Source organism: Peromyscus californicus, unplaced genomic scaffold, assembly GCF_007827085.1.
Source record: "Peromyscus californicus insignis strain IS unplaced genomic scaffold, ASM782708v3 Scaffold_1__1_contigs__length_55948999, whole genome shotgun sequence".
NCBI lineage: Eukaryota > Metazoa > Chordata > Mammalia > Rodentia > Cricetidae > Peromyscus > Peromyscus californicus.
Window position 1 is genome coordinate 19,682,921 of NW_026294492.1, and position 26,444 is coordinate 19,709,364.

General features: G+C 43.1%; 1 protein-coding gene across 1 annotated transcript in view; it reads right to left on the reverse strand.

Moving 5' to 3' along the window:
• The window catches only part of Hadha (hydroxyacyl-CoA dehydrogenase trifunctional multienzyme complex subunit alpha), a 37,446-nt gene that overhangs the window by 5,863 nt on the left and 5,139 nt on the right, over positions 1–26,444 (reverse strand). The window contains exons 2-13 of the mRNA XM_052746053.1: positions 24,795–24,836; positions 24,222–24,292; positions 22,256–22,389; positions 20,927–21,065; positions 19,738–19,857; positions 17,844–17,946; positions 11,555–11,677; positions 10,974–11,092; positions 9,065–9,121; positions 7,497–7,606; positions 6,308–6,442; positions 5,132–5,303 (exon numbers count right to left, since the gene is read on the reverse strand). Of these exons, the coding sequence (XP_052602013.1) occupies positions 5,132–5,303; positions 6,308–6,442; positions 7,497–7,606; positions 9,065–9,121; positions 10,974–11,092; positions 11,555–11,677; positions 17,844–17,946; positions 19,738–19,857; positions 20,927–21,065; positions 22,256–22,389; positions 24,222–24,292; positions 24,795–24,836 (1,325 nt within the window). The remainder of the gene's footprint in view (positions 1–5,131; positions 5,304–6,307; positions 6,443–7,496; positions 7,607–9,064; positions 9,122–10,973; positions 11,093–11,554; positions 11,678–17,843; positions 17,947–19,737; positions 19,858–20,926; positions 21,066–22,255; positions 22,390–24,221; positions 24,293–24,794; positions 24,837–26,444) is intronic.

Here is a 26,444-nt window from a genome sequence, read left to right on the forward strand (position 1 = left end):
CACCAGCCCTGAAACCCACACTGCAGAACTGTGAAGACAGGAGTTGTTCAAGAGACGTTCCTCGACAATGTATACACTAACGATGGAGACAGCGCGACAGGGGAGCGTCTAGAAACTGTCTAAGAAGAACGTCAGGAACCAGTCTGTTTAGTTCTATGGCGGGTAAGAGAGGACAACTGGAAACTGAACCCCCAGTAGACTCAGCTTGAAATTTTCTAAGAAACAGCAAAGGCCGGTGAGAGGACAGGCGTGATGCAGACTTTCTTTTTTAAGATTGATTGATTGATGTCTGAGTGCTGTCTGCCTGTACACCAGCACACCAGAAGAGAGCGCTGGGTCCCATTACAGATGACTGAGCCACCATGGAGGAGAGGTCACCTTAGTAACACTGCCTGCTTCACCACAGGGCACAGCCTCAGCCACCAGCATTGCCAACTCGGTACCATCCACTTCCTAGTCTTTCTCATGCCTGGATTACAATCATTTCTCCTTTCCTAGACTTTTTCTTCTACTACCCACATTACATACACATTTTGTCCATGTCATCCCATCTTAATGTGTTATTAGCACCCCCCCCCCCAAAAAAAAAAAACACACACCCTTGCTGTCTGTGGCAGGTGGGAGAGCTGGCCCTGAGGTCTTAAGAGGGGGAGAGCTGGCCCTGCCCCTCACCAGCTGCAGCACTCAGGAGAGTGACCCCCGCACCTCACCTGGGCAACACAGCAGAGATGCCCCAATGATTTAGGTGTCAGAGAACTGGCCCCGAGGTCAAGAAAGGAAACCTGACCCCATGCCTTGCTCATCGCTGTAAGGGGTGAGCTAGCCAGGGCAGTGCTGGAGAGCTCCCCCTGGTGGTGAGGACAGGGGAGAGCTGGCGGGCTGACTAACCCTGTAACTACCCAGGCCCAGAACCAGGATTATGAGTTGGCCCACCCCAACATCCACCCCATCTGTGATCTGCTAGAGCATGTGAAGGGGCCAGTCCTGCAGACCCAACTGCTGCAGGATCTCCATGATACAGGGCAACAGCAGGATAACCAAGCGGAGTCCCAGTGATGGCCAAGTATCAATGGTGTAGCAGAAACCAGAAACCTCGAACCAGACCAATGACTCTTTGCAATGAACACTTGCAAGTAAAGATATGGCTTATAGGCCACCCCCCCCCACCCCCCCCACCCCCCCGCCAAATCCAAAGACACCAGGCTGTACTCCATGAGGCTATTTGGATGACTGGTAACCTCCCCCATCCCACTTGAATAAGGCTAGCAAGCCCTGTGCTTAGGAGAATAGGGTACTTAATTATCTTCCCTTAGGATTTAGACTTGAACTTTATGATATACACCATGTGTATGCACTCAAATAAAAACTTGTATTTGGGGCTGGCATGTGGAATATTCCTTTATATTGTGTGAATATATGTCACTGTGACTGGTTTAATAAAGAAGGTGACTGGCCTATAGCTGTGCAGGATAAGGTTAGGCAGGAGAACCAGACTAAGAGAATGCTGGGAAGAAGGAGGAGGAGGAGGAGTCTCAGAGTCACCAGGCAGATGCAAAGGGAAGCAAGATGAACATGCTATGTTGAAAGACGGTACCACTACATCACAGAGGGTAGATATAAAATATGGGTTAATTTAAGTTAATAACAAGCATAAACTATCAGCCGAGCATTTATAATTAATATTAAGTCTCTGTGTGGTTATTTGGGAACTGACTGGCGGGACAGAAAAGTCTACCTACAAATGGTGTCCACCATCAGGCAACATAGATCCACATAGGACCCGAGAAAGCTTAAAAAAAAAAAAAAGATTCTAAGGACACAAAAAAACGGAGCCAAATGCGGCTTCCTGATAACCGCCTTTCCTTGGGTAGGCTCAATACTAGCAACAAACAGAGGCATGGCTCCATAAGAGGAGGCTTCCTTGGCTTGGTGTTAGTGGCGAACACAGGCCTGGCTCTTAAAGAGGCCCTGCTACTGAACACTACTGAACACTTAAATGGGGTTTATGAGCATTGAGCAGCACTACTCAGTGACAGAGTGGACCCAACAACTTCCCAAGGCTGGGGTGATAAACATGACTCCCACCGGTACCTCCACCATGAGGCTAAGCTCTCAGGGAACCAAGGAGGTAGGTATCAGCCAACAATGCCATGTGCCAATGCATGCACTAAGCTGAGCCGTGCCAGCAACTAAAATAGCAGTTTAAGATTCATCTCATGAAATCTAAGAACAATACAGATGTAAAGACAGATCCAGACAGGAAAAACCACTAAACAGGTTACAATGTGTTTAAAAATATGCATAGACTTGGGAGAGAGAAGAGAAAAGGAGCATATAGACATAAATTAAAAAATAGTTTAAAAATAATAAAGTCCTTCAAAAAGGAGTAAAGTAAAACAAAAATTAAAAATAAATAGCCATGTAAAGATGGGAAATACACGGGAAGTCTGGATCCTGTGTGTTGTTGTGTTGTCTTTAGATTTTTTTCTGATTGCTGAGGAAGGAACAACAGCTGATAAGACACATTGGATTATGGAAACTGCTGGATTAAACCAACCTATTTATTTAAAAAATGTCTGACTTCAAAATGGAAGACAAATAATCCCAGCACTCGGGAGGCAGAGCCAGGCGGATCTCTGTGAGTTCGAGGCCAGCCTGGGCTACCAAGTGAGTTCCAGGAAAGGCGCAAAGCTACACAGAGAAACCCTGTCTCGGAAAAAAACCAAAAAAAAAAAAAAAAAAATGGAAGACAAAAGATGTGTTACTTTGGGGAAGAGGTTATGCTTTTATTTCCACAGGAAATGAGAGGCTGTGGATTCATTCCAAGTTGATATGGATCAGGTTTGATCAAGGAACACCCACTGAAAATCCTGGCTACAGAAATAAACCTAGAAAAACTGCAAGACATGTAATGTATATTTCACCTGCTCAAACATAAAACAAAAAAATCATCTTTGGCTGACTTTTATACAATGCACAGTCTATACTTGTATTAATACAGGTATGTGCGTTACCTTTAAAAGTTTATGTATTTCAGAACAAGGGGACCAAACACCAATGAAAACAAATGGCCCAGATGGTCCAGCATCTCAGAGTGCCTCTGTTACAGTTTGTGAGTTCTGCATCCAGAACATCTTCAAGACTTCTGGCTGAGATGATCCAGCCTCACAGACCACTCCAGCCAAGACTTAACCATTATCCTGATTTTTTTTCAGGGTCCCCCAAAGATTCTAGTGCCCCTAGACAACAGGAAGCAGTCTAGAAAAAAACAATACTTACATTCCCAAAAGATTGGTTATGGATGTTTGTCATAATTTAAAGGGATGTTGGTTATAAGCTGTTATTGGTCATAGGAAAAAAGCTAAACTAAAGAGTTAAATTCAAAGATCTCTTTCTAAAGGAAAAAAGGGGGATAAGATATAAAAATGATGAGATAAAAGGGTAGATTATTGCATCTACTTTAATCCAAAAATAGTTATTAATCTCAAAATATTTTACATTGGCATGGATTTTGGTTTATTGATACAATTTAAAGTTAATTTTGTTATACTATATGTATGTTTCTACTCTTGTTTGTGCTTAAGCAGCTCATTTAAAAATGTAATGTATAGGAGCTGGAGAGATGGCTCAGCGGTTAAGAGCACTGGCTGCTCTTCCAGAGGTCCTGAGTTCAATTCCCAGCAACCACATGGTGGCTCACAACCATCTGTAATGAGATCTGGTGCCCTCTTCTGGCATGCACGCATATATGCCAGCAGAACACTGTATACATAATAAATAAATCTTTTAAAAAAAATGTAATGTATAATTAAGAGAATTACAGGTTAATAGTCATCTATAATAGTCAAACTTATAGCCATATTAGGTTTTCAAGATTAAACAGATATATTTACATAAATAGATGGTCTTCAAACACATACAGGATATGGTATTTAGTATGTTTAATAACCTAAGGCTTTTCATGACAGTGAGACACATCTGCTCCTGACAGCACCAATTTACTTCAAAAGAAGATGATGGGCATCGAAGAACCTCTATATGGAGTTTGCCTTCCTTATGGCAAAAGCTAGCCATTTGGGCAAAAAACTGCCTTTGCCTCAATAGCTGATAGTTACTGTTCAAACTGGACCAGCAGGATGCAAAAGAAAGCGAATGCCAAACTTTGCCAAGGCAAAGCAGGACAGTCCTTCAAAATTCCCTGCTTCTCAAAAATGTCTGTCAGATGTACTAGGCCTGTAGGCCACAGGTGGATGCCCCAATGTTACAGAAGAACTTGGGGTGACTGTCCAGGCAGCCAGATGTTCCTATTGTTAGGTAACATTGCACCCTTCTGGGGTCTTTGATGGAGTTAAAGACTAAATAATTAGATGTAAAGTTTTCATTAGTTATTATAAAAGGTAAATTAGGTATATAACCTTAGACTCACAAAGATAGATAATAAAATATTTTCTTTAAATTTGCTAAATACAAATGGACTGGATATTGTAATTGTAATTCTTACTTGGTAACTGTTTTTGTTGTATATAATTTTACTATGTTAAAGTTAAAACTTCCTTTTTTAGACAAAAAGAGGGAAATGCTATGGAATAATCTTTCTGTACACCAAGAAAATGTGTTGCTCTCATTGTTAATAAAAAGATGATTGGCCAGTAGTTAGGCAGGATTTTCAGGACAGAGAGAATGCTGGGAAGAAGGAAGGAATCTTGAGAGTCACAAGGAAAGTCAAAGAGAAACAGGATGAATGTGCTGAGTTGAAAGAAGGTACCATCATGTGGCAGAGGGTAGATAAGAAATATGGGTTAATTCAAAAATGTAAGAGTTGGCTAGTAACAAGCCCAAGCTATTGGCTGAGCATTTATAATGATGAAGTTTCTGTGCATTTATTTTGGAGCCAGCGGTCTCAGCAAAAACTCCATCTACACCAGCAAGATCGCTCAGTGGGTAAAGGCACTTGCCACCAAGTCAAACAGCCTGAATTTGATCCCTGGGACCCACAGGATGGAAGAAGAGAAACAATTCCTGCAAGTTACCCTCCGACCTCCACACATGCTCTATGGCATGTGTCTCTGTTCCCAGTAAGACCCCCATCTCAGTGTCCTCCACAGTCAAGTACAATGAGCCCCTTACTTACGCCTTCTACTTCCTTTAACACTTTGTGCTTAACAGCGATGTCCTCAAAGACAGCTTCAATCACCATGTCAGCCTTCTCAAAACCATTGTAATCGAGCTGCCCAATCAAGTTGCTGAAGATGGAATCTCTTTCGAATGATGTTAGAGCTTTCTTCTTCACTTTGTCATTCAATCTAGAAAGAACACATGCTGAGAGTGGAAAAACAGGAGACTAGAGGCCACACAGTTGCTATGTGGCTCCACAACTCTGCGAGGTTACATCATTACTCCCATTTTGAGGGTGTCGAGTTGCTTAGAGGTTTTGGGGTTTAAATGACTAGTGATGGAGATTAGCATTTGAAGACAAGTTGGACCCTAGGCACACAGTTTTTCTACCACAAAATATCTCTACACAGCCAATGATCAAGCTACACAGCCCACTTAGGAAACACAATACCCTTACTCAGCAAAGTCCCAAGTAGGATGGTCTAAGGCAGCCAGCTCATCCATCACATTTACGCAGAATACTGGGCTAAAACCAACCTCAGTTTGGCTGAGCTGATGCCACTTCCTCTCAGCAAAACTGGTGGCATGTATATGAGAAGGGACTGGGTGGGATAGAAGGACAGTCACGCTTTGTTTAATCCTTATTTATGCTTTATGTACAAGGGTGTTTTGCCTGCAGATATACAGGCCTCAGGCATCACGGGCCGACCAGGCAAGGGCGCTGCTGTGTTGCTCTGGTCAGGAAAGAGGGCTGAAGAGCCCCTGTGGCGGCCTCGCCTTCATCTACTGCAGTCAGCACCCATTCACCCAAACCCTCCCTCAGCCCTCGCAGGAGAGCCGTGCAGGTTCCCGAAGCCACTCCACTGGGGCAACCACATGCAAACCTCGGCCCAATCAGACACCCGAGAACTACTGGTTTCATACCAAAGGATAACAAAAGTGACATTTATGTACTAATAAGGAAACACTCAAAGGCCTACCAAACGTATAAGAAAAAGAATAATTGGTATTTCTAAACAACAAAGAAAACTTTGGTAAAGCTATAGAGTATGGGGCTCATTATGTTCAGGAAAAAGGAATCTGTGATGGGAAAAAGAAAACAAACAAACAAAACCAACAAAAAAACCCAAAGAAACCAACCACCCCTGCCCTAGAAACAGTTTAACTCGGGGCAGAAACAGAGCAAACTTACCCTTTGAACACCTGCTGCTGTCCCCGGCCCAGCCCAGTCACCGTGGTGTCTTTAAGTATAGTTTTCAGTCCCTTATCCACAGAGACCTGGGCAATGCCAGCTCCCATCAGCCCTGCACCAAGGATGGCCAGACGCCTAGGAGGACAAGATCAAACGATTCTGATGACCATCTCAGGCATTTTAGTAGCTGGGAAACATTAGCCATGCTGTCACCCAGTAAACCAACCACACTGGCCACAAACGTAAGAGCTTTTGATAATTTCTATCTACAGTAAATGTTTGATTTTTAAAGATAAACGTAAAACTCCCCAAGTGTAAAGAACTGGTCTTCCTGTAAAGGAAGAACTCTGCCATCTTTCAGCTGTGCCCACAGCCCATGGAAACCAAGCCTAACCTTGCAGAGATCTGTTGACGACGAATCTGGTGACATCATTCTCCTTTCTCCCAAAACCTATGGCCCTAGCCAGAGTACTTCAGTCTCCTTACTAGTAGCTTTTAGGTTTTGTTTTCTGGTTTTTTTGTTTTGTTTTTTTTTTTGAGATAGAATCTTATGTAGCCTAGGCTGGTCTTGAACTCACCACGCAGAGGATGACCGTGAACTTCGGATCTTCCTGTCTTCACCTTCCGAGTGCAGGGCTAACAGTTGCACATCACCATACCTGGTTTATGTGGTACTGGCAACTGAACTCGGAACTCCTGTGTGCCCCCCAAGTATTTACCAACCGAGCTGAGTTACAGCTCCAGCAGGCTACCTTTGGTCTGGGAAGTGAGACTTAAACCAGACCACTAGGGAATCATTATGAGATAAGAACGCTCTATAGGGCCTAGAGAAATGGCTCAGTGTTTAAGAGCACTGGCTGCTCTTCTTGAGGACCTAGGTTCAATTCCCAGCACCCACATGGCAGCTCACAACTGTCTGTTAACTATAGTTCCACGGGATCCAACACCCTCACACAGACACGAATACAGACAAAACACTAATGAACATAAAATTTAAAAAAAGGAAAAGAAAGCTCTATAAAGCTGCTAGAGAACTCAGAGCATCTGAAAACAAGAATGTACTTGGAATAAAGGCTCTACTGTGCGCAGGGCAGAAGAGGTTGAGGACAAATGTAGTTCTGTGGATCCTCAGACACCCACACACTTGGTGCAAAGCAAATGCACAGGCTTTCTAGGCAGGGCAGCTTACTGAACAGTCTTCTGCGGTGTGCCAAATTTATTCTTCTTACACAGGACCTGGCCGTTGTAAAGTCCCATCAGGGCCTTCGATTCTTTGGTCAGTGCAAGCTCTCCAAATTTCTGAAAGGTAAGGGGAACAAGGGAAGGTGGGACTTCAGGGTCTGGTGATGGGAACTCCTTCGATTCATTCTCCTCTTCGAGCAGGGGCAACACAACACCCCAGGGTCTCAGTCCCACAGGCGTCTCAGTGAACCCGGGTGTGGCTCAGGCTCCACCACTGCTGGGGTTCTCTTTGATGTCTATCCCCTCGGGAACACTTCTCACTCTGAAGGAGGAGGAGGTTTGCTCATTTATTTACTTATTTATTTTTGGTTTTTCAAGACAGAGGTTCTCTGTGTAGTTTGGTAACTTTCCTGGATCTTGCTCTGTAGACCAGGCTGGCCTTGAACTCACAGAAATCCTCCTGCCTCTGTCTCCCAAGTGCTGGGACCAAAAAAAAAAAAAGTGTGTGCCACTACAGCCAGCTTTGAAAGAGGTTTTGCTGTAACTGAGCTCTCAGATTTTTTTTACAGCAGAGGAGTGGTAACCTTTGCCAATGATCTAAACCAGTGGTTCTCAACCTTCCTAATGCTGAGACCCTTTAATACAGCTGCTCATGTGTGGTGACCCCAACCATAAAATTATTTTCATTGCTACTTCCTAACTGTACTTTTGTTACTGTTATGAACTGTAATGTAAATATCTGATATGCACAACCCACAGGCTGAGAACCACTGGTCTAGAGTCTCAGGCCCGAATGGATCTTCACCACTGCTGCAACAACCCACCTCGGTAGACGCCTGAGAAGAGGGCCAGATGTTAAGGCCACACTGCCTCAAGGCAGAACTTGAGCACAGAGTGCTCCCCACTCCAGTTCTCTTCCCCCTGCTATTCTGAAAAGTCCTAACACTAAGGACGAGTCCCGTTTCATATACAGCATGTTCAGTGGTTCCCAGCAGAAAGGCTGGAACCCGGGTTTGAGACAGTGGGTCTGCACCCGGATCTTGCCAATCCCTACTGTCAAGCTTTCTTCACTCTATAAGTGGGAAAATGGACGCCTAGTTCATAGAACGTCCCGGGGATTAATGAGAATAGCAGTAAAATGACTAGACTTTCGATGCTAGCTTTTATCAACACTGCTAGCACACACTGATAAGATTATAGGGTTACAAATAGCCAAGATCTACAATTGCTCTACACTGACCTACATGCCCAGCCTCACTGTATCCACTCTGTCACAACAAAATCAGCCCAGGTGCAGACTAAAGTCATTCAAGGGAACGGTCCTGAAGGAGCTGCTGCTCCTGCTCTCATTACGCCCTTATTACTGAGCAGTTTCAAGCACCTGCAGATGACACCATCCTTCTCAGGTCTACTCAACCACTGAAGCTAATCAGAAGCAGGACCACCGGGGGAAAAAGTACTCGTTTCATATGCAGTACCTTGTTACATATAGTACAGTGTATGCACATACATTTTCAGCTTTAAACAGAGCTTTTGGTCTTTAGTTTTCTACAATTAAATTGGAGATAATTTTACCTGTGATTCAGCAAGATAACCAGCATCATTTCCTTGCTCGAGTCCAGTCTTCACAGCCTAAAAAACCACAGATGCAATTATTCAGTGTTGGAACAGAACGGCTAAATGTAAAATAATGCTGAACAAAACTGCCAGTGTAGATTAGACTTCAGAGAGTAGGTCACAGATCCAGCTTTTCGAGGGCAGGAACTGAACACCTGGCTGCTCTAACCTGATCAACTTGTTTGTGCTCTGACAAATAAAGCTTGCCTGGAGTTTGGAGGGCAGAGCTAGCCACTAGTTAACTGTAGAGGTCAGGCAGTGGTGGCGCACACCTTCAATCCCAGCACTTGGGAGGAGGAAGCAGGAAGATCAGGAGTTCAAGGCCACCCTGGGCTACATGAGACTGAATCAGTCTAAAAGAGAAACAAGAGCTGGGTGGTGGTGGTGGTGGATCATGCCTTTAATTCCAGCACCTGGGAGGCTCATGCCTTTGATCCTAGCACATGGGAGGCTCACGCCTTTAATCTCAGGACTAGAGAGGCAGAGACAGGAATATAAGGTAGGTGGAAACAGTATTTGACTCAGCCCATTCGGTCTCAGATTTCATAGAGACTGGTGACTGCTGCTCTGCTTCTCTGATCTTTCAGCTTTCACCCTCGATATCTGACTCCGGGTTTTTATTGTTAAGACTAATTGGACTGCACTTCATCAACTGTCTCTGAGGCTGCTGCTGAACTGAGGAAAGGGAACCTTAAACTATTCCTCCAGCTTCTTTCTAAGGACAGCGTTCTCTGCTGGTTTCTCTGTGCTTTCCAGATGTGTGATCTTGTTAGTCACATTAATCTGGAACTATATACAATTCAACTTTACATCTGGGGTAAGCGCTATTCCATGTATGGTGGTAAATAAAAAAAGACAAAGAATGACCCTCTCAGGCTGGGCAGTGGTGACACACCCCTTTAATCCCAGCACTTGGAGGCAGAGGCAGATGGATCTCTTGTGAGTTCGAGGCCAGCCTGATCTATGAATCAAGTTCCAAGACAGCCAGGACTACACAAAGAAACCCTGTCTTGAAAAACAAAAAAAAAAGAGAAATGACGCCAAACCCAACCACCATAATTTATACATATGATATGAAACAAAACAAACCCCAAATCCATTAAACTCCAATTTCCTGTCATATGTAAACTCATCATCTTTCTGTTTGTTAAGCTTCTTATGCCATCCTATTTTTAGTTAACTGTATTTCAGAGTCTCACTCAAACTTATCAAGACAGCAGGCTGACTGGTAGCTCTATTTTGTCTCTCCTAACCCTCTTTGACCCATTACCATGACTAACAGAACAGGACAAGGTCAAATTGATTAATTCATTTTTGCTAACCTTCTCTCTCTCCCTCTTTTTTTTTTAAACTTTAATTTATGTGTGTTGGTATGAAGGTGTCAGATCCCCTGAACTGGAGTTAGAGACAGTTGTTAGCTGCCATGTGGGTGCTGGGAATTGAACCTGGGTCCTCTGGAAGAGCAGTCAGTGATCTTAACTGCTGAGCCATCTGTCCAGTCCAGTTCTAAGTTTTAAAGTCTTTTAATTATCTTCCTTCATCTTTTCATGCTGCCTTTATATCATCAGGTCTTCCTAGTAATTAGTGAGACTCTTCCTCAGGAAGCAAACACACAAACAAAAAGTACTGACACACATTGTTGAGAATCACAACAAAGAGCACCGCTTCATCAGAGAGGAGGAGATAGGGAAGGCGGGCACGGCGGGCAGACTCACATCGATTATTATAAAGAGTACTGACATACATTCAGAGGAGGAGACAGGGGAGGGCGGGCACGGCGGGCAGACTCACATCGATTATTATAAAGAGTACTGACATACATTCAGAGGAGGAGATAGGGGAGGGCGGGCACGGCGGGCAGACTCACATCGATTATTTTCAGAGGTGCAGGGTAAAGGCCTTTGGTCTGCTTCTTCACCTTCTCCTCCACTGTTTTGTAAACCTGCTGTCTGACAAATGGAATAGTCATGGCGTACGACGTCAGCTCTGGAAGGTAAAATGTAGTTAGGTTTCACTGGCAGGAACCAGGGCTCCCTGCTCATTTGTTCTGCAGACTCTACAACAACAGAGTAATTCTAGCATGTGAAGGAACACAACCTAACCGTCAACCTCTGCACCGTGCTGTCTTAACGCGCTTTAGTGACTTGACCCGTGTTAGGGCCTGGTCTGGGGACTTGCAGCTTTATTACAGTTATAATCTACTTTTGTATTAATGTTTCAAGCTTTCCAAAATAACAAGCCTTTAAACAACGGCCTTAGCAGTCAGTATAAGGTTGAGGATCTGACCACGAGGCAGAGTTGTGCTCTTTAAGGCTGACTTCATACAGCACATTTACCTCGCTCTTTTTTCTTTTTGAGGCAGGGTCTCTCACAGCCCAGCTCAGGCTCATTCCGAATCTAGGGAAAGCTCAGGCAAGAAGCAGCCCTGCTGCTAACAAAGACACTTACTGTCCATCAGGCCTTTGCTTTGCTTTGCAGAGACCTTCCTATCAGCCAGTCCTTTGGCAAAAGTAATTGCAACTTCCTCTAGGTATTCAATTGTCCTTTCCTCTGAAGGCTTTACTCCTGGTCCTGTAGAAACAAAACAAAACAACAGGATGATCCCAAGGACTGGAATGCCAATCAAGCTTAGACTAGTCCTAGGCACAGGGATCCTCCCACACAGCCTCCTTTCACACTAGGTGGTAAGCAGTGTGGGAACTCTGGAAACAATTGTGAACAAAGGTGCAATGATGGGCTCTAAGTGGAGGAAAGGGCTCAAACACTGTCAGTCTGCATCTACTTCTGCAGGATGCAGTGGGCCTTGTGTGGCCTGTACTCCTAGATAAAACGAGAAGAAAACAAACAAGCTGCAAAATTATGTGTAAGATGCTGCAGAACCCTGAGGACTAGAGTTCTAGAGGGAACAGCCCATCTTAGCGGATGGCTGGTCGCTTTGTTCTTTGGTGTATCACAGCTTTGGGGTGTGGACTGACTGACTACTGGACTTGGCTCCAGTCAAAGGATGATACTAGGAGGAAAGTAAGACGTCAGACCTTCAGGGCCACACAGAACAGATTAGAAGGGAGAGGCAGACAAAGCCAGCGTCCCTGATGGAACAGCAGTGCAGAGGCGCAAAGGGCTGGTTCGGAAAGGTGGTGGGATCTCCATGACCCAATGGTTAGTACACAGAGGACCTGTATACAGGAGGGGCTTGCAACAATATGCAGCTGTGCTGGCTAGTTTTATGTCAACTTGGCACAAGTGAAAGTCATCTGAGAAGAGGGAACCTCAAGAAAATGCCACCATAAGATGAGGCTACAGGCAACCCTCTAGGACATTTTCTTAATTAGTGATCGACGGGGGAAGGCCCAGGCCATGGTGGGTGGTGCCATCCCAGGGCTGGTAGTCCTGGGATCTCTAAGAAAGGAAGCTGAGTAAACCATGAGGAGCAAGCCAGTAAGCAGCACTCCTCCATGGCCTCTGCATCAGCTCCTGCCTCCATGTTCCTGTCCTGTGTGAGTTCCTGCCCTCACTGCTTCTGATGATATGGAACTGTGGGTGAAATAAACCCTTTCCTCCCAAGTTGTTTTTGGTCCTAGTATTTCATCACAGTAATAGTGACCCTAACTAAGACATCAACTAACTTCCCATTCACGGCATCTGCCAGTTTGTGAGCCTGTGGGAAGCAGGAATTAGATTATGTGCATAGCTCAGTGGTGTATGATTAGCATGTATGAGACTTGGTTCCATCCTTAGCGCACCAAAAACAGACAAAAAATGGCGAAGCCGAGAAATCCAAAGAACAGAGTTTCTAGGGCTATGAAAACTGCCACCATCCAGGCTCTCTACTGAAAGTCTGCACCAGTTACACTGGAGGAGTGGGTGGGGTGTAAAAAAGACTTAGGTGGAAGAACTGACTACAAGTGTCTAACTACTCCCTAGTAAGACGTCTCTTCTGTCTGCACCCAAGCAGAGGAGGAGGATCAGAACTAAACCTTTAACTTTAAAATGGCCCAAACTTGGGAATCCAGAAAAGTCAACAGCATTATAATCTGGCAGGACGCTCAAGGTCACCAGACTCTGTAATCAGAATGCTGCTGAGCATGTGACACACAGCAGTCTACCCAGAGGCTCCTTAACTCTGGCTAGCACTGTTCAGCACATCCATGAAGAGAACTACCTGAGGCCAGGAAAGACCATTACAGAAGCGCGAAAGAACACCAGCACGGCAGGACGGCTGGTGGCCTACACCTTTTAGTCAAAGAACTATGACCAGCTGAGGTACTCCCTGAGGGGACAGATATGACACTGGGAATATGGCATGGGAAATACTGCCTTCCTTATACCACACTTGGAGTGTGGCCATACACCACAGTCCTCAAGGGAGGTACAGACAAGGACACAGGTCTCCTGGGCTGGCTATGTTCTCACTCACATTTCCATTCCTGCCCAGATACTTTCCCTCCTAGGTCTCTACCTCAGGGCATTAGCTGTACTAAGAAAAACAGAATCTTAGAGACACTTTCCTCTACTTCCATGCCATCTCTTCTGCCAGGCTCCATAAAGCCTGTTTGTTCAAGGCTTCCTCAGCAGGCAGGTGCCCCTCACAACCCCCAGTAACTCTGGCTTCATGGGAGCCAATGCCCTCTTTTGGCCTCCAAAGGCACCTGCACACACATGATGGGCAAACTCACATACAGATACACACATGCACATAAATAAAACCTTAAAAAACAAAAACAAGGGGCTGGAAAAGTTGGCTCAGTGGTTAAGAACACTTGTTCTTGCAGAAGAATGGGGTTCGATTCCCAGTACCCACATCGTGCTTCACAACACCAGTTGCTCTCTTCTGACCCCTGTGAGCACTAGTCACACACATGCACAGAAATACATGCAAGCAAAACACTCATAAAATAAATAAATCTAAAATAATAAAAAACACAACAAACAAACAAACCCAAAACAAACTCTAAAATCATTTTAGCCAGAACGAAAAACAAAACAAAATAAAAGGCAACAAACCTCTAATTCCATATATGACTTTATAGTTAAGTGTATTAGGTATTTAAGTTAGAAGAAGTATCAATTTTACACAAAAATTTCCAGAAAACAAGAGAAAGGAATACAACTCATTTTATGAGGCCACCATTGCCCTGATACTAACACCATGCAAATACTGTAAGAAAACATAATTATTCATTAATTCTCTTTGCCAGGCATAAAACTCACTTATAAAAGTTTAGATGACCAAGTCAGCAATTTGTAAAAAGGATAATGTGTTATATCTAAGTGGAGTTTATTTCAGGGGCAAAGGCTGGCTCAACAGAAAAAAAAAATCCAATGTGACTAACATTACAAAAAGACTAAAAAAGAAAACAAATCATACAATTACCTTAATAAAAATCAAGGCATTTGACAAAATTACACCTGCTCTTAGCAAACTGTGAGAAAAAGGCACATCTTCAACTTGATAATGGGCACTCAGGACACACTACAGCTACGCTCACACAGAGCACTCAGGACACACTACAGCTACGCTCACACAGAGCACTCAGGACACACCACAGCTACGCTCACACAGAGCACTCAGGACACACTACAGCTACACTCACACAGAACACTCAGGACACACTACAGCTACACTCACACAGAACACTCAGGACACACTACAGCTACACTCACACAGAACACTCAGGACACACTACAGCTACGCTCACACAGAGTACTCAGACACACTACAGCTACGCTCACACAGAGCACTCAGGACACTCTACAGCTACACTCACACAGAGCACTCAGGACACACTACAGCTACGCTCACACAGAGCACTCAGGACACTCTACAGCTACACTCACACAGAGCACTCAGGACACACCACAGCTACGCTCACACAGAGTACTCAGACACACTACAGCTACGCTCACACAGAGTACTCAGACACACTACAGCTACGCTCACACAGAGCACTCAGGACACACCACAGCTACGCTCACACAGAGCACTCAGGACACACCACAGCTACGCTCACACAGAGCACTCAGGACACTCTACAGCTGTGCTCGCACTTCACGATCAATCAATCCTTTCCCTCTGGGATGGGGATGAACTTCTGTCTGCTCCACCATTTCTATCCAGCACTGCACAGGTCTTGGCTACAGTGAGTCAGTCAAATAGGACTCAGCTAGAAGAGGAAAAGCTACACTGACTCCCTATAGAGAACAGGGCCATCTGGGTAGAAAAGCCTTAAAAATCCAAAAAAAGAGACTGAAGGGATGGCTGAGAGGTTAAGAGCCCTGGCTGCTCTTCCAGAGGTCCTGAGTTCAATTCCCAGCAACCACATTGTGGCTCACAACCATCTGTAATGAGATCTGGTGCCCTCTTCTGGCATGTAGGCAAGAATAAACAAAAAAGACTCTCCGCTTAATAAATGAGCTTATTAAAATCACAAGACATAAGGTCCATGCCCCAAAGTCAATTAATTTTTTATAAACAAATATTTAATTAAAAATAAAGCATATTGGCTTAAAACTATGAAATACCTAGGAATAAATGTGAATGTTCACCGAGAGGCATAAAACAGAGCTGAGAAATTAAGCACATCAGCCGAGGGAGATGACTCCAATGGTGTGCTATTTTAAAGATGTTGAATCTTTTCAAACTGGTATTCCAATTCAGTGCTATTCCAATCAAAACTCTAACAAGTACTTTTGCATCTATAAGCTTTGTAGGTATAATCACCTTGATTATAAAATCTATATTCAAATGCAAAGCAATTAGTATAGGAAAAATAATTCTGAATGATTAGACCACAGTTGGAGGAATATAATGTCTGATATATCAGTAGTGAAGACCACACTGTGTTGGTTCAACAAAAGACAGGATAACTGGAAATAGAATATACAGTTGACTTTTGACCAAGATGTCATTGTAGTTCACTGGAGAAGAGTAATTTATTCCCCCCTCCCCCCTCACCAGGGTCTCTCTATGTAGTCCTGGCTGGCCTGGAACTTACTATGTAAACCAGGCTGGCCTTGAACTCACAGAGATCCTTATGGTTATGCAGGGATTAATGGCATACACCACCATGCCCAGCTAGAATAATTTTCTTAACAAATGGTGCCAGAACACTGAATACTGGTAGGCAAAAGAAAAAAGACACGGCATGTAAATAGTAACTTAAAATGGATCACAGACCAATATTCAGAAGACAAAACCAGAATACTTTCAGAAGAAAGCACAGGAGGACATCTTTGTGCTTTTAAATCAGAAAGAAGTTAGATACCAAGCCAGCAGCACAATCCACAAAGACCCCCAAATACCAAAATTTAAACAAAAACCAAAAAAACAAAACAAAACAAAACCCTCGAGGGGCAGAGAGAGAAGTTTGCCACACAATTTTGGTGACCTGAATTTGATCCTCAGAAACTATGTAAAGTCTGACAGAAAGAATGAACTCCATCAAATTATCCTTTGTCCTTCACATGTGTGCCATGGCATGTGAGCACATTCATACACATGTGTACACAAACACACACACACACACACACACACAAACTAATGATGAGAATAACAATAATAATGAGCAAGTTGATACACTGGACTTCATCAAATTAAGAAAAAAAATTAACCTTAGAAAATGAAAAGTCTCGACTGGGAGAAAATATTCTCAAGTCACATATTTGACATTAGACTTGTATCCTCAAATAGTAAGAACTCTGAAAACTCTAATGATTTGAACAGACATTTTATCAAAGAAAATATATAGAAAGCAAATTAACATGAAAGATACCAAAATCTAAGACCAAAACCATGTAACATGTTGGAAAGCAGAAGTCTTATGTTGCTGGTAGAATGAGAACTGGTAACTACTCTAGGTAACAGTTGGGTGGTTCCTTAGGAGATACACACACACAGCACATGGGTGATCATCCACTCTTCAGTGCTCACTCAACAGAAAGGAAAACTACGTCCACAAAAAGGCTTGTGGATCAATGTTCATAGCAGCTTCACGCAAAACAGGCTCAAATCTGAAACAACTCCAAAGCTCATCATCTAAGCTCTAGCTTAGAACTTTCTACACTATGTGGCCCCTGGTGGCTCAAACTCATGGTTCATTTGTCACAATCTTCTAAATGCTGGATTACAGGCATGAGCCACCACACTGAGCCTTAAGTTAAGTAATAGATTAACGCTGACATTTAAGAAACACCAGGCGGTGATGAATGGACATTTCAGAGGTTTCTACTGCCAGCAGAAATTGCATGAAAGTACACATAAGTAGATATCATATGTTAACATTGTGAGGTCAGCTATTTCCTGTGTTTATTGTATTATTAAATAAAACACAGGGCAGGGATGTAGCTCAGTGGTAGAATATTGGCCCAGAGTGCAGAAGACCCTGGTTTGATCCCATACACTCCAAACAAAAATGAAAACAACAAATAAAACAAAGAACTGCCCACCAGGGACTGAAGGAGGCTTACACATGGATAGTAACACAGATAATTTATAACTAAACACTAATAACTGAGCTGTTCCTATATTCTTGGTATCCAAATAATCCATAAAATAAATAGAAACCAGGGTGGGCTTGAAAATGATTTAGTAACAGCTCTTAGGAAATGTCACTCCTCAAATGCTGTTACTTCCTTCTTAAGAGTTTTGAGTTTCATCCTGACTAATATTCAAGAGATCAAATCCTTCAGGAAATAAGCAACTCTGTAAGACCCAATTCCGAGTCACGCTAACACTTACCCAGGGGTTCCACCAGCTGGTCAACCAATCCCATCTTCTTTGCTCTGTCTGCACGAATGTTTCTACCAGTCAGCATCATGTCAAATGCAGCAGGCACACCCACCTAACATGCGGCGAGTGAGAGCCAGAGAACAGGGGGAAACGAGGGTGGGAGTCAGTTCACAAATCATCAAGTCAGCACATACAGAAGAAAAGTGGGGCTTGCTGTCAAGGCTGACACCCTGATTTTAGTTCCTGGGCTCTCATGGCAGGAGAGAACTGACTCCTGAAAGATGTCCTCTGACTTCCACATGTGCACCACGGCACACGGGTGCAGGAACACCCAATATAAACAAATAAACAGTCATTTTTTTCTAAAAAAAGGAGAAAAGTCAGACCGGCTTTATGTTCTTTTATCAGTAAATTAAATTTTATATACTAATACACTTTTAAGTTTTGAGATTAGATGTTCTGCTGAAGAAAAACTGCCTTTATGGTATCTTTTAAATTCAGGAGCATAAGGAATTGATGAGGTGGCAAATTCATTTTATATGAACTAAACTGTAGACCGTGCCACTCTCAATTTGTTCTCCATCATTGACACAGTATTTAAACCTCTGGAGCCGAGGATGTAGCTCAGTGGTAGAGTGCTTGCTTGGCATGCACAAGACCATGGGTTCAATTCTTAGCATCCCTACCTCTGAAAAATTCCAATATTGGAACTAGAGTGCAGATTCTGAGATGGGAAACCTGATATTTTTACAAAGACTTTAGAAAGAAGTTCAAGTTTAACAATGCAGCTCAACTGATACTATTCTAGAAAACTGACTTTGAGTCAGGGGTATGGTTTGTTCTATAATCTCAGATCTTGGAAGTCTGAGGCAGGAGAATGGTAGACTCAAGGCCTGTCTGAGCTGCAGAGAAGACCCTGATTCAGAACAAAACAACAAAATACCCAAAACAAAACCAGCTAGCTGTGGAGGCATATGCCTTTAATCCCAGCACTCAGGAGGTGGAGGCAAGAGGATCTCTGTGAGATCTAGGTCAGCCTGGTCTATGTAGTGAGTTCCAGGAGAGTCAGGACTACACAGAGAGACCCTGGCTTAAAAACAAACAAACAAAAAACCAAAACACAACCAATCAAAACAAAAATGAAAGAACTCCTAGCAACATAAGTAAATGAAATTCAACAAATTTTTTTGTGTCAAGACATCTTCTAGACAATTCTTATAAAGAAATGTGTATGACTAATTTTGATTACTAGCTTGGTATGTGTTATTCCAGTACTTGGGAGGGTGAGGCAGGGGGATGGACAAGAGTTTGAGGCCAGTCTAGGCTACAGGATGAAACTTGTAACACCAAGTCTTCTTTCCCCACCCGCACTATATGGACTTCTCGGCACACTTGCTCTTTCACTGAGGAATCTATAGTGCTAGACGCTACAAGGCTCTGCCCTCTGGTTTGATAGGAAATTTCTCTGCAGCCTCCTGAGACGACTCTCCTCCTCCTTTCCTTAGAAACTGAAAAGCTTGCTGCATCTTTTTTTGGTCCTTTGAATACAGCAAGGACATGGTCTAATTCAGAGAATGATGGGAAAGCTTTGTCTCATACTTATCATGAACTATGACCCATGGCTTTGAAAAACTATTAAAGAGATACCGTGAGAAGAGGAACAAATTAATGTTCTGGAAAAGCAAGGCTTGTCATCTTTACCCTCTTATCAACAATTCTGTAGAACTGAAAAAAATAAGCATCAGGAATAAAAAAAAATCTCAACGATCCTCTATATTCCTAACTTACTTAGGTCCTGAATTCTACAGTGAGTGTCTATATTATGTACTTTGTAGATGGAGTAGATCTAAGGAGGTATTTATGTACAGCTCAGGTTTATGGTGTTGGAAGATCTTAAACTCACCATTTTGGGCAATCTTTGGGTACCTCCGGCTCCTGGTAAGATCCCCAGCAGCACTTCAGGGACCCCCAATACTGTTTTCCTGTCTTTTGTTGCTATTCTGTATTGGCATGCTAGGGCGAGCTTCAAAGAAATCAAAGAAAAATTAGAATGTTAGAAGACGTAACTGTGCCATTTTAGCACCTAGGCTGGCAGGTCTAAAGAGTATTTATAAAGCAGGAATGGCCGGGCAGTGGTGGCTCATGCCTTTAATCCCAGCACTAGGGAGACGGAGACAGAGCCAGGCGGATCTCTGTGAGTTTGAGCCCAGCCTGGTCTACAGAGTGAGATCCAGGACAGGTACCAAAACTACACAGAGAAACCTTGTCTCAAAAAACAAAACAAAACAACAACAAAACTATAAAGTAGGAATATACCACAAAATAAATCATGATTTGTTAGGCTGAAATCTAGCATGTTACCATTTACCTTTTCTACCCATTTTCATAATTTACTAACCCTTTTCCAGGCTGCTGTTCTTTTTTTTTTTTTTTAAAGATTTATTATGTATACAGTGTTCTGTCTGCATGTACGCCTGCCCACCAGAAGAGGGCACCAGATCTCATTATAAATGGTTGCGAGTTACTGTAAGGTTGCCAGGAACTGAACTCAGGACCTCTGGAAGAGCAGCCAGTGCTCTTAACCTCTGAGCCATCTCTCCAGGCCCAGGTTACAGTTCTTAAAAATCTTCTGAAGGTTAACCTTGTTCTACATAGCGAGATCCTGTCTCAAAAAACAAAAAGAAATCTCTTCAATCTCATCATCTTTACTATTCACAAGGAACTCTCATGAGACTTAAACATGTATTAGGCTTCGGAGGTCTCAATCAGATGTAAGAACATGAACACAGGTCACACTTCTGAATCTTTGTCTTGTGAACCCAAACCAGGTATTCAGACGTGAGAAAGACTTAATAGGTGCAGTTCAAATCTCAGCTGTAAATGGAAACAGTACTCCTTGGCTCACTCTTCTGTGTCACTTGATGCTTGTCATGAATTAAGAATTAAACCCACTCAGATGTGTGACAGCTAAAAGAAAGCCAATTCTACTTAGAAGACTTTTCTGCAGGAGAAACGGTGGCCTAAAGGCTCACGGTGGCACATGGCAGCAGTGAGTGGGACAGAGTCTGCACAGCTCTGGAATACAGCCATACCTCAAGTCCTCCTCCCAGACAGGATCCACTGATGGCGGCTACAACGGGCTTTGGGGACTTTTCCAGTTTCTCAAACATTCTCTGTCCTTCTTGTGATATCCGTGTTGCTTCCTGGGGGGTTGTGCAAGAGGCTAGCATGCTGTCGTAGAACAAAAAGAACAACACAAAAGGAGAGATGAAACTGTATCCCACTCTGTATAAGACTTCACCCACTATATCCTTATCTCAGCATACATCAGTATTTGGCAATGAGTCTTCAAACACAAAATGGAACGTGTTACACAATTTCTTTGGCTTCCTAACAAACCATTGACCACAAAGCTCTAACAAGAACATCGACTGGTAAACATTTTCACTCTCAGACAGTTCTAAGGTTATGTTCTGGATCTAGTTACCCTCTTTAAGCTCTTCTGTGGTCTTTACCAATCTGTTTCCCACTGACTCGCAGCTTGTTTAAAGGCTTCATTATCGCTCCCTACACAGGACCAGCTGTTCTTCCACACACACCCTTATGAACAGAGACTAAGATTTCTTTAGTACACACACCTAGACGAGAGTATGTGGCTGGAACACATGTGCTGCTCCCTGCCCCGTGTGTGTGTGTGTGTGTGTGTGTGTGTGTGTGTGTGTGTGTGTGTGTGTGTGTGTGCGCGCGCGCGCACGCGTATTTGCTCACCTGTGCAGGCACACGTGGAGGTCAACGACCGTCAGGTGGCTTCATTTCTTATTTTTGAGACAAGGTGACCCATCAAACTCACCGTGCCCTGCTTTGATGTGGATGCTGGGATTCAAACTCAGGCCCTTGGCCTAGCAGCAGGCATCTCACCTCGAGCCATCTCCCCAGCCCTTGGATTTTTGATTTTACTAAATATTGACAAACTGTACTCCAAAGTGGCTATACCAGTTGAGATTTCTACCCAATTTTTAAATGTTTTCTGGTCTGATGGATGAAAACTGGGCACTCGTTCTTGGCTAACGTAAGGAAAGGCTGTATTTAGTCGTTTACGATTTAAGCAGCAAGTCCCTCTATTTCATCAACTTTATTACATTCTGGAAAATAACTTCAAACACAAATTTTGGAAGAATTCAGTTCTATCTTCTTTTAGAGAAGGTTTATTTAGCCGGGTGGTAGTGGCGCACGCTTGTAATCCCAGCTCTGGGGAGACAGAGGCAGGCAGATCTCCGTGAGTTCGAGGCCATTCTGGTCTACAAAGCGAGTTCCAGGACAGCCATGGTGGGTACACAGAGAAACTCTGTCTTGAGAAACTTTAAAAAAAAAAAAAAAAAAAAGTTTATTTAAAAATACGTAATTAATCAAGATAAACTTACTTGATATCGGCACCTGCGACGAAGCAGCCGGGCTTTGATGAGATGAGAACAGCACTTTTGATTTGGTCATTGGCCCAGATTTCATTCATAACTTCTACAAACTCTGACTGAACTTCTTTATTCAACGTGTTTACCTACAAGAGAAACAGCTACATCTAAGGGTTTAACTACAAGTATCACATATATGCTATCACTGTCAAATATGTCTATGCAGCAGACGTACATTGTAAGAGGAAAAGGAAGTCTGAAACCCAACCGTTTTCTGTCAGGTGGCTTTAGCCAACTATTAGTATAGTACCCTTTCCTTTAAAAATAGGTCTCAAGAGCCTGAAAGACACTCAGTGGGTAAATGTGTTTGCCATGTGAGCCCAACAACTCAGTTTGATCCTTATAACCCAAGGAAAGGTGGGAGGAGAGACTCAACTTTACCGTCACCCCCCCAAATACTTCATGTGCACACAACACAAAAACAGTGGGGGTGGCCTTGGAAGGGGACTCCGATGGCCAGGCATGGAGGTGCTTCCTTCTAAATCCTAGAACTCAAGAGGCAGAGCAAGGCAGGCTGCTGTGAGTCTGAGGCTGGCCTAGGCCTAGTGTACACAGAATGTTCCAGGCTATCCAGGATACACACACACACACACACACACACACACACACAAATAAAAAAGCGAATATGCAGTCATATTCCTAAGAATTTGGACCATATGCAGGGTACAATTAAATCTACAAATATTTATGGCTGGCGGGGGAGGGGGAGAGAATCTATAACACTAAAAAAAAGAATCAAAATTAGACAGTATGGTCTTCACTTTGTAGATATATTCAACTTTAGAAAATCAGGGGAAAAATTCTTAGACTTGAATCACTGGTTAGTCAGTATAGACTAAGGCCAGTGAAGGGACTGGCTCCTATTATCATTAATTTGTGATAGTTGCCAATGTTTCATCTAGGTCCTTCTAGTTCTTACAGGGCTTTATAGAGCCCAGGCTAGCCTTGAACTCTGTAGCCGAGGATGACCTAGATAATTTCCTATTTGTGCCTCTCAGGTGCTGTGGGCCACCATGATTGGCTTAATTTCTTCTATTTCATACAGGCTTCTAGCCACAAGATTTTTTTTAATTGTATGACATCTTTATACCAATTTGAGATGGGGAAAAGAATGAACTCCTGCAACAAAGCATTGCTGGCAAAAGACAGGTTCTGCTGCTGTACTGTTGAACTTGCCAAGATCCAGGTTCTATTCTCACATAACCTGATTTCTAGCACGCAGACTATATGAGTCATTCAGATCCTGCAGGAAGCTCGAGAGCCAAGTGTCCACATTATCCCAGCCAACTTACTATGAATAATGACTATTCATAGTTAGGAAGGTACTGAAGGTAGATTTAATCACTGTATGTTTAAAACAGACGGATTAAGTCTTATCAACAAGCTTATTCTATCATTCTCATTCTATACAATAACAGGCTAGTTTTATTAATTTTTGATATCAATCTGATACCTAGAGTCAATAAAAAGGAGTGCTTTTGGTTTCCCTGTCTGCTTTTGAAATAAGGTCTCACTAAGTAGCCCTGAATGGTCTGGAAATCACAGAGATCCACCTGCCTCTGCTTCCCCAGTGTTGGTGTTAAAGGCGTGCACCACCAAGAAGAAATTGTTCTTTTCCTTTTTTAATTGAGACAGGGTCTCACTGTGTAGTTCTACCTGACCTGAAACTCACTATGTAGATCAGGCTGGCCTAGAACCCACAGAGATCTGCCTGCCATTGTCTCCAAGTACTGGGATTAAAGGTATGCAGCACCACCCCTGACCTCAAGAAGGAATTCTCATACATAACATCTGCCTATAACTAACAAAACTTTAAAGCCATGTGACAGGTCTACTTCCAGACAGGTAAATTTCATTTATATTTAGGATAGGATTCATAAATATAGTTGGTAGAAATTAACTAAAAAAGTTTAGGTACCTTTGAATTGGGTGAGTTAATCCGAATAACTGCCACATCTCCTTTGACTCCATAATTAATATGGCTTCTGGCTAAAAAAGAGAAGACAAATGTGTTTCTAAACATGCTTATTGTAAAATAAGTCTACAACGTGATGTTAAGATCAAATATATACATACAAGTACCATTACAGGGACTGACCAGGTTGTATTTAGGACACACACACACATCCCCCATTCACTTTCCTCCCTCCAACCTTTCCCATACACTCCCCTTGCTCTCTCAAATTCATTGCCTCAGCCTCTTTTTCTTTGTTGTTATAAATATGCACATATATATCTAGGGATATACACACACACATTTAGGAATACATATATATACATACATACATATTGGGATATATATGTGCATATATGTATGTACACACATATTTAGGAACACACACATGAGGCCGTGAATTTGAGGGAGAGCAAGAGGGGTGCATGGAGAAGTCGGAGGAGGGAAGTGAATGGGGGATATGTCACTATATTGTAATTTCAAAAAATCAAAGTATAAAAAGCAATGTTAAGCACGTAAACAAGAAAGACAACTTACTCAGCAAAGCAGAAGATGTTGTGAAGCTGCGGCAAATACAGCCTGCAAGGAAAGAGTGTTTCAAAATTATTTTGTGAAATACACTTTCTGTAATAACTGTCAGATCAGCAAAACTAGAGTTTATAGCAATAAAACCCAAATCAGAGCAATGTATTCTAGGCCATTATTGTGGCTACTCCATTATCGTTCTCATTTTAATTATTAGGGCAAATGATGATCCAGATAGTAAGTAAGGTAGGGAGAGGATCCCCTCCCCCAGAAAAACAAAGGAGCACACATCACATCTCTAGAATGTGTGAATGTGTTACAGGCAAAGGGCTAAGACTGCAATGGAATTAAGATCGACCTTAATATAGGGACAGTATCATGGATTATCTAAATGGGCTTAGATAACCACAAAGGAAGTCAGCGACATGTGACCATGACCTGGCTCCAGGTTGCTCAAGGAAGGAGATGAGCTCAAGCAGAGAGCACAGGTTGTCTCTAGAAACCAGAAATGGTTAACGGCTTTTCCTCATGGCCTTCAGAAGGAACAGAGGGTCCTGTCAACACCTACTTGAGCCTAGTGACATCCATTTCGGTGGTTCCCTTGTCAGTTCCCCACTCGGGATCAAACCCAGGCCTATTGTACGCTAGGCAAACACTCCACCACAGAGCTATGTGTCCTTGGCCCAAGACCCTCTAAAGACCTCTGACCACTATAACTGTACACTGGGGAGGCAGAGGCAGGTGGATCACTGTGATTTCCAGGCCAGCTAGTGAAAGCATGCTTTAAAAAGAGTGCTTGTTTTCCTAAAGAACCTGAGTTTGGTTCCCAGCACCCATGCTGGCTAAAAGGCTCCAGCTCCAGAGGATCTGATGCTCTGTTTTGGTCACCATGGGCACTCACACACATGTGGCATAACTCACCTGCACACTAACACATAAATAAAAATAAACCTTAAGAAAACAAAGAAACAAAAAAGGTCACTCGGTGTGGTGGTGCATACAATGAATCCCAGCACTCAGGAGGCAGAGGCAGAAGGATCTCTCTGAATTTGATGCCAGCCTGGTCTACATAGTGAGTTTCAGGCCATCCAGGGTTGTATGGTGAAGCCTTGTCTTAAACAAAACATCAAATCAAGGGCAACCACTGGCTGCTACAAAGTGAACATTCCACATTATACTTTGCTGGTTTAAGCATCCTAATTGAAAAATCTCTATATTGCATCCCACAAATAATATTCCCAATCTTTGGATAACAAAATCCAGACACTGTTTTCTGTGGCTTATTAGTTGGTGCTCATCACCTACTAACTTGTTTAGGTTCTTCATCAATACCACAGAGAGATCAAATCATAGGACCCCAGCCCTTTGCTTCTAATCACCATTTTGCTCACTGGCTGTCTTTGGCAAGCAGCCTCAACCCTACAGGAAAAACAGCCATTGAGGTCGTCAGCAGAACTGATGTGGTGGTCCACACCTATAAGACTAGCATTTGGGAGGCACTGAGACTTAGAAGATCATGGGTTCAGGGCCTGGGACAACCTGGGTTTCTGTTGTCTTCTTCTCTTTTATCTTCATTTTATTTGAGATAAGGTTTCACTGTGTAGCCTAGGCTAGGTCATACTGCGTATTCCACCACACCTGATTTAGTAAGTAGTCCTGGCT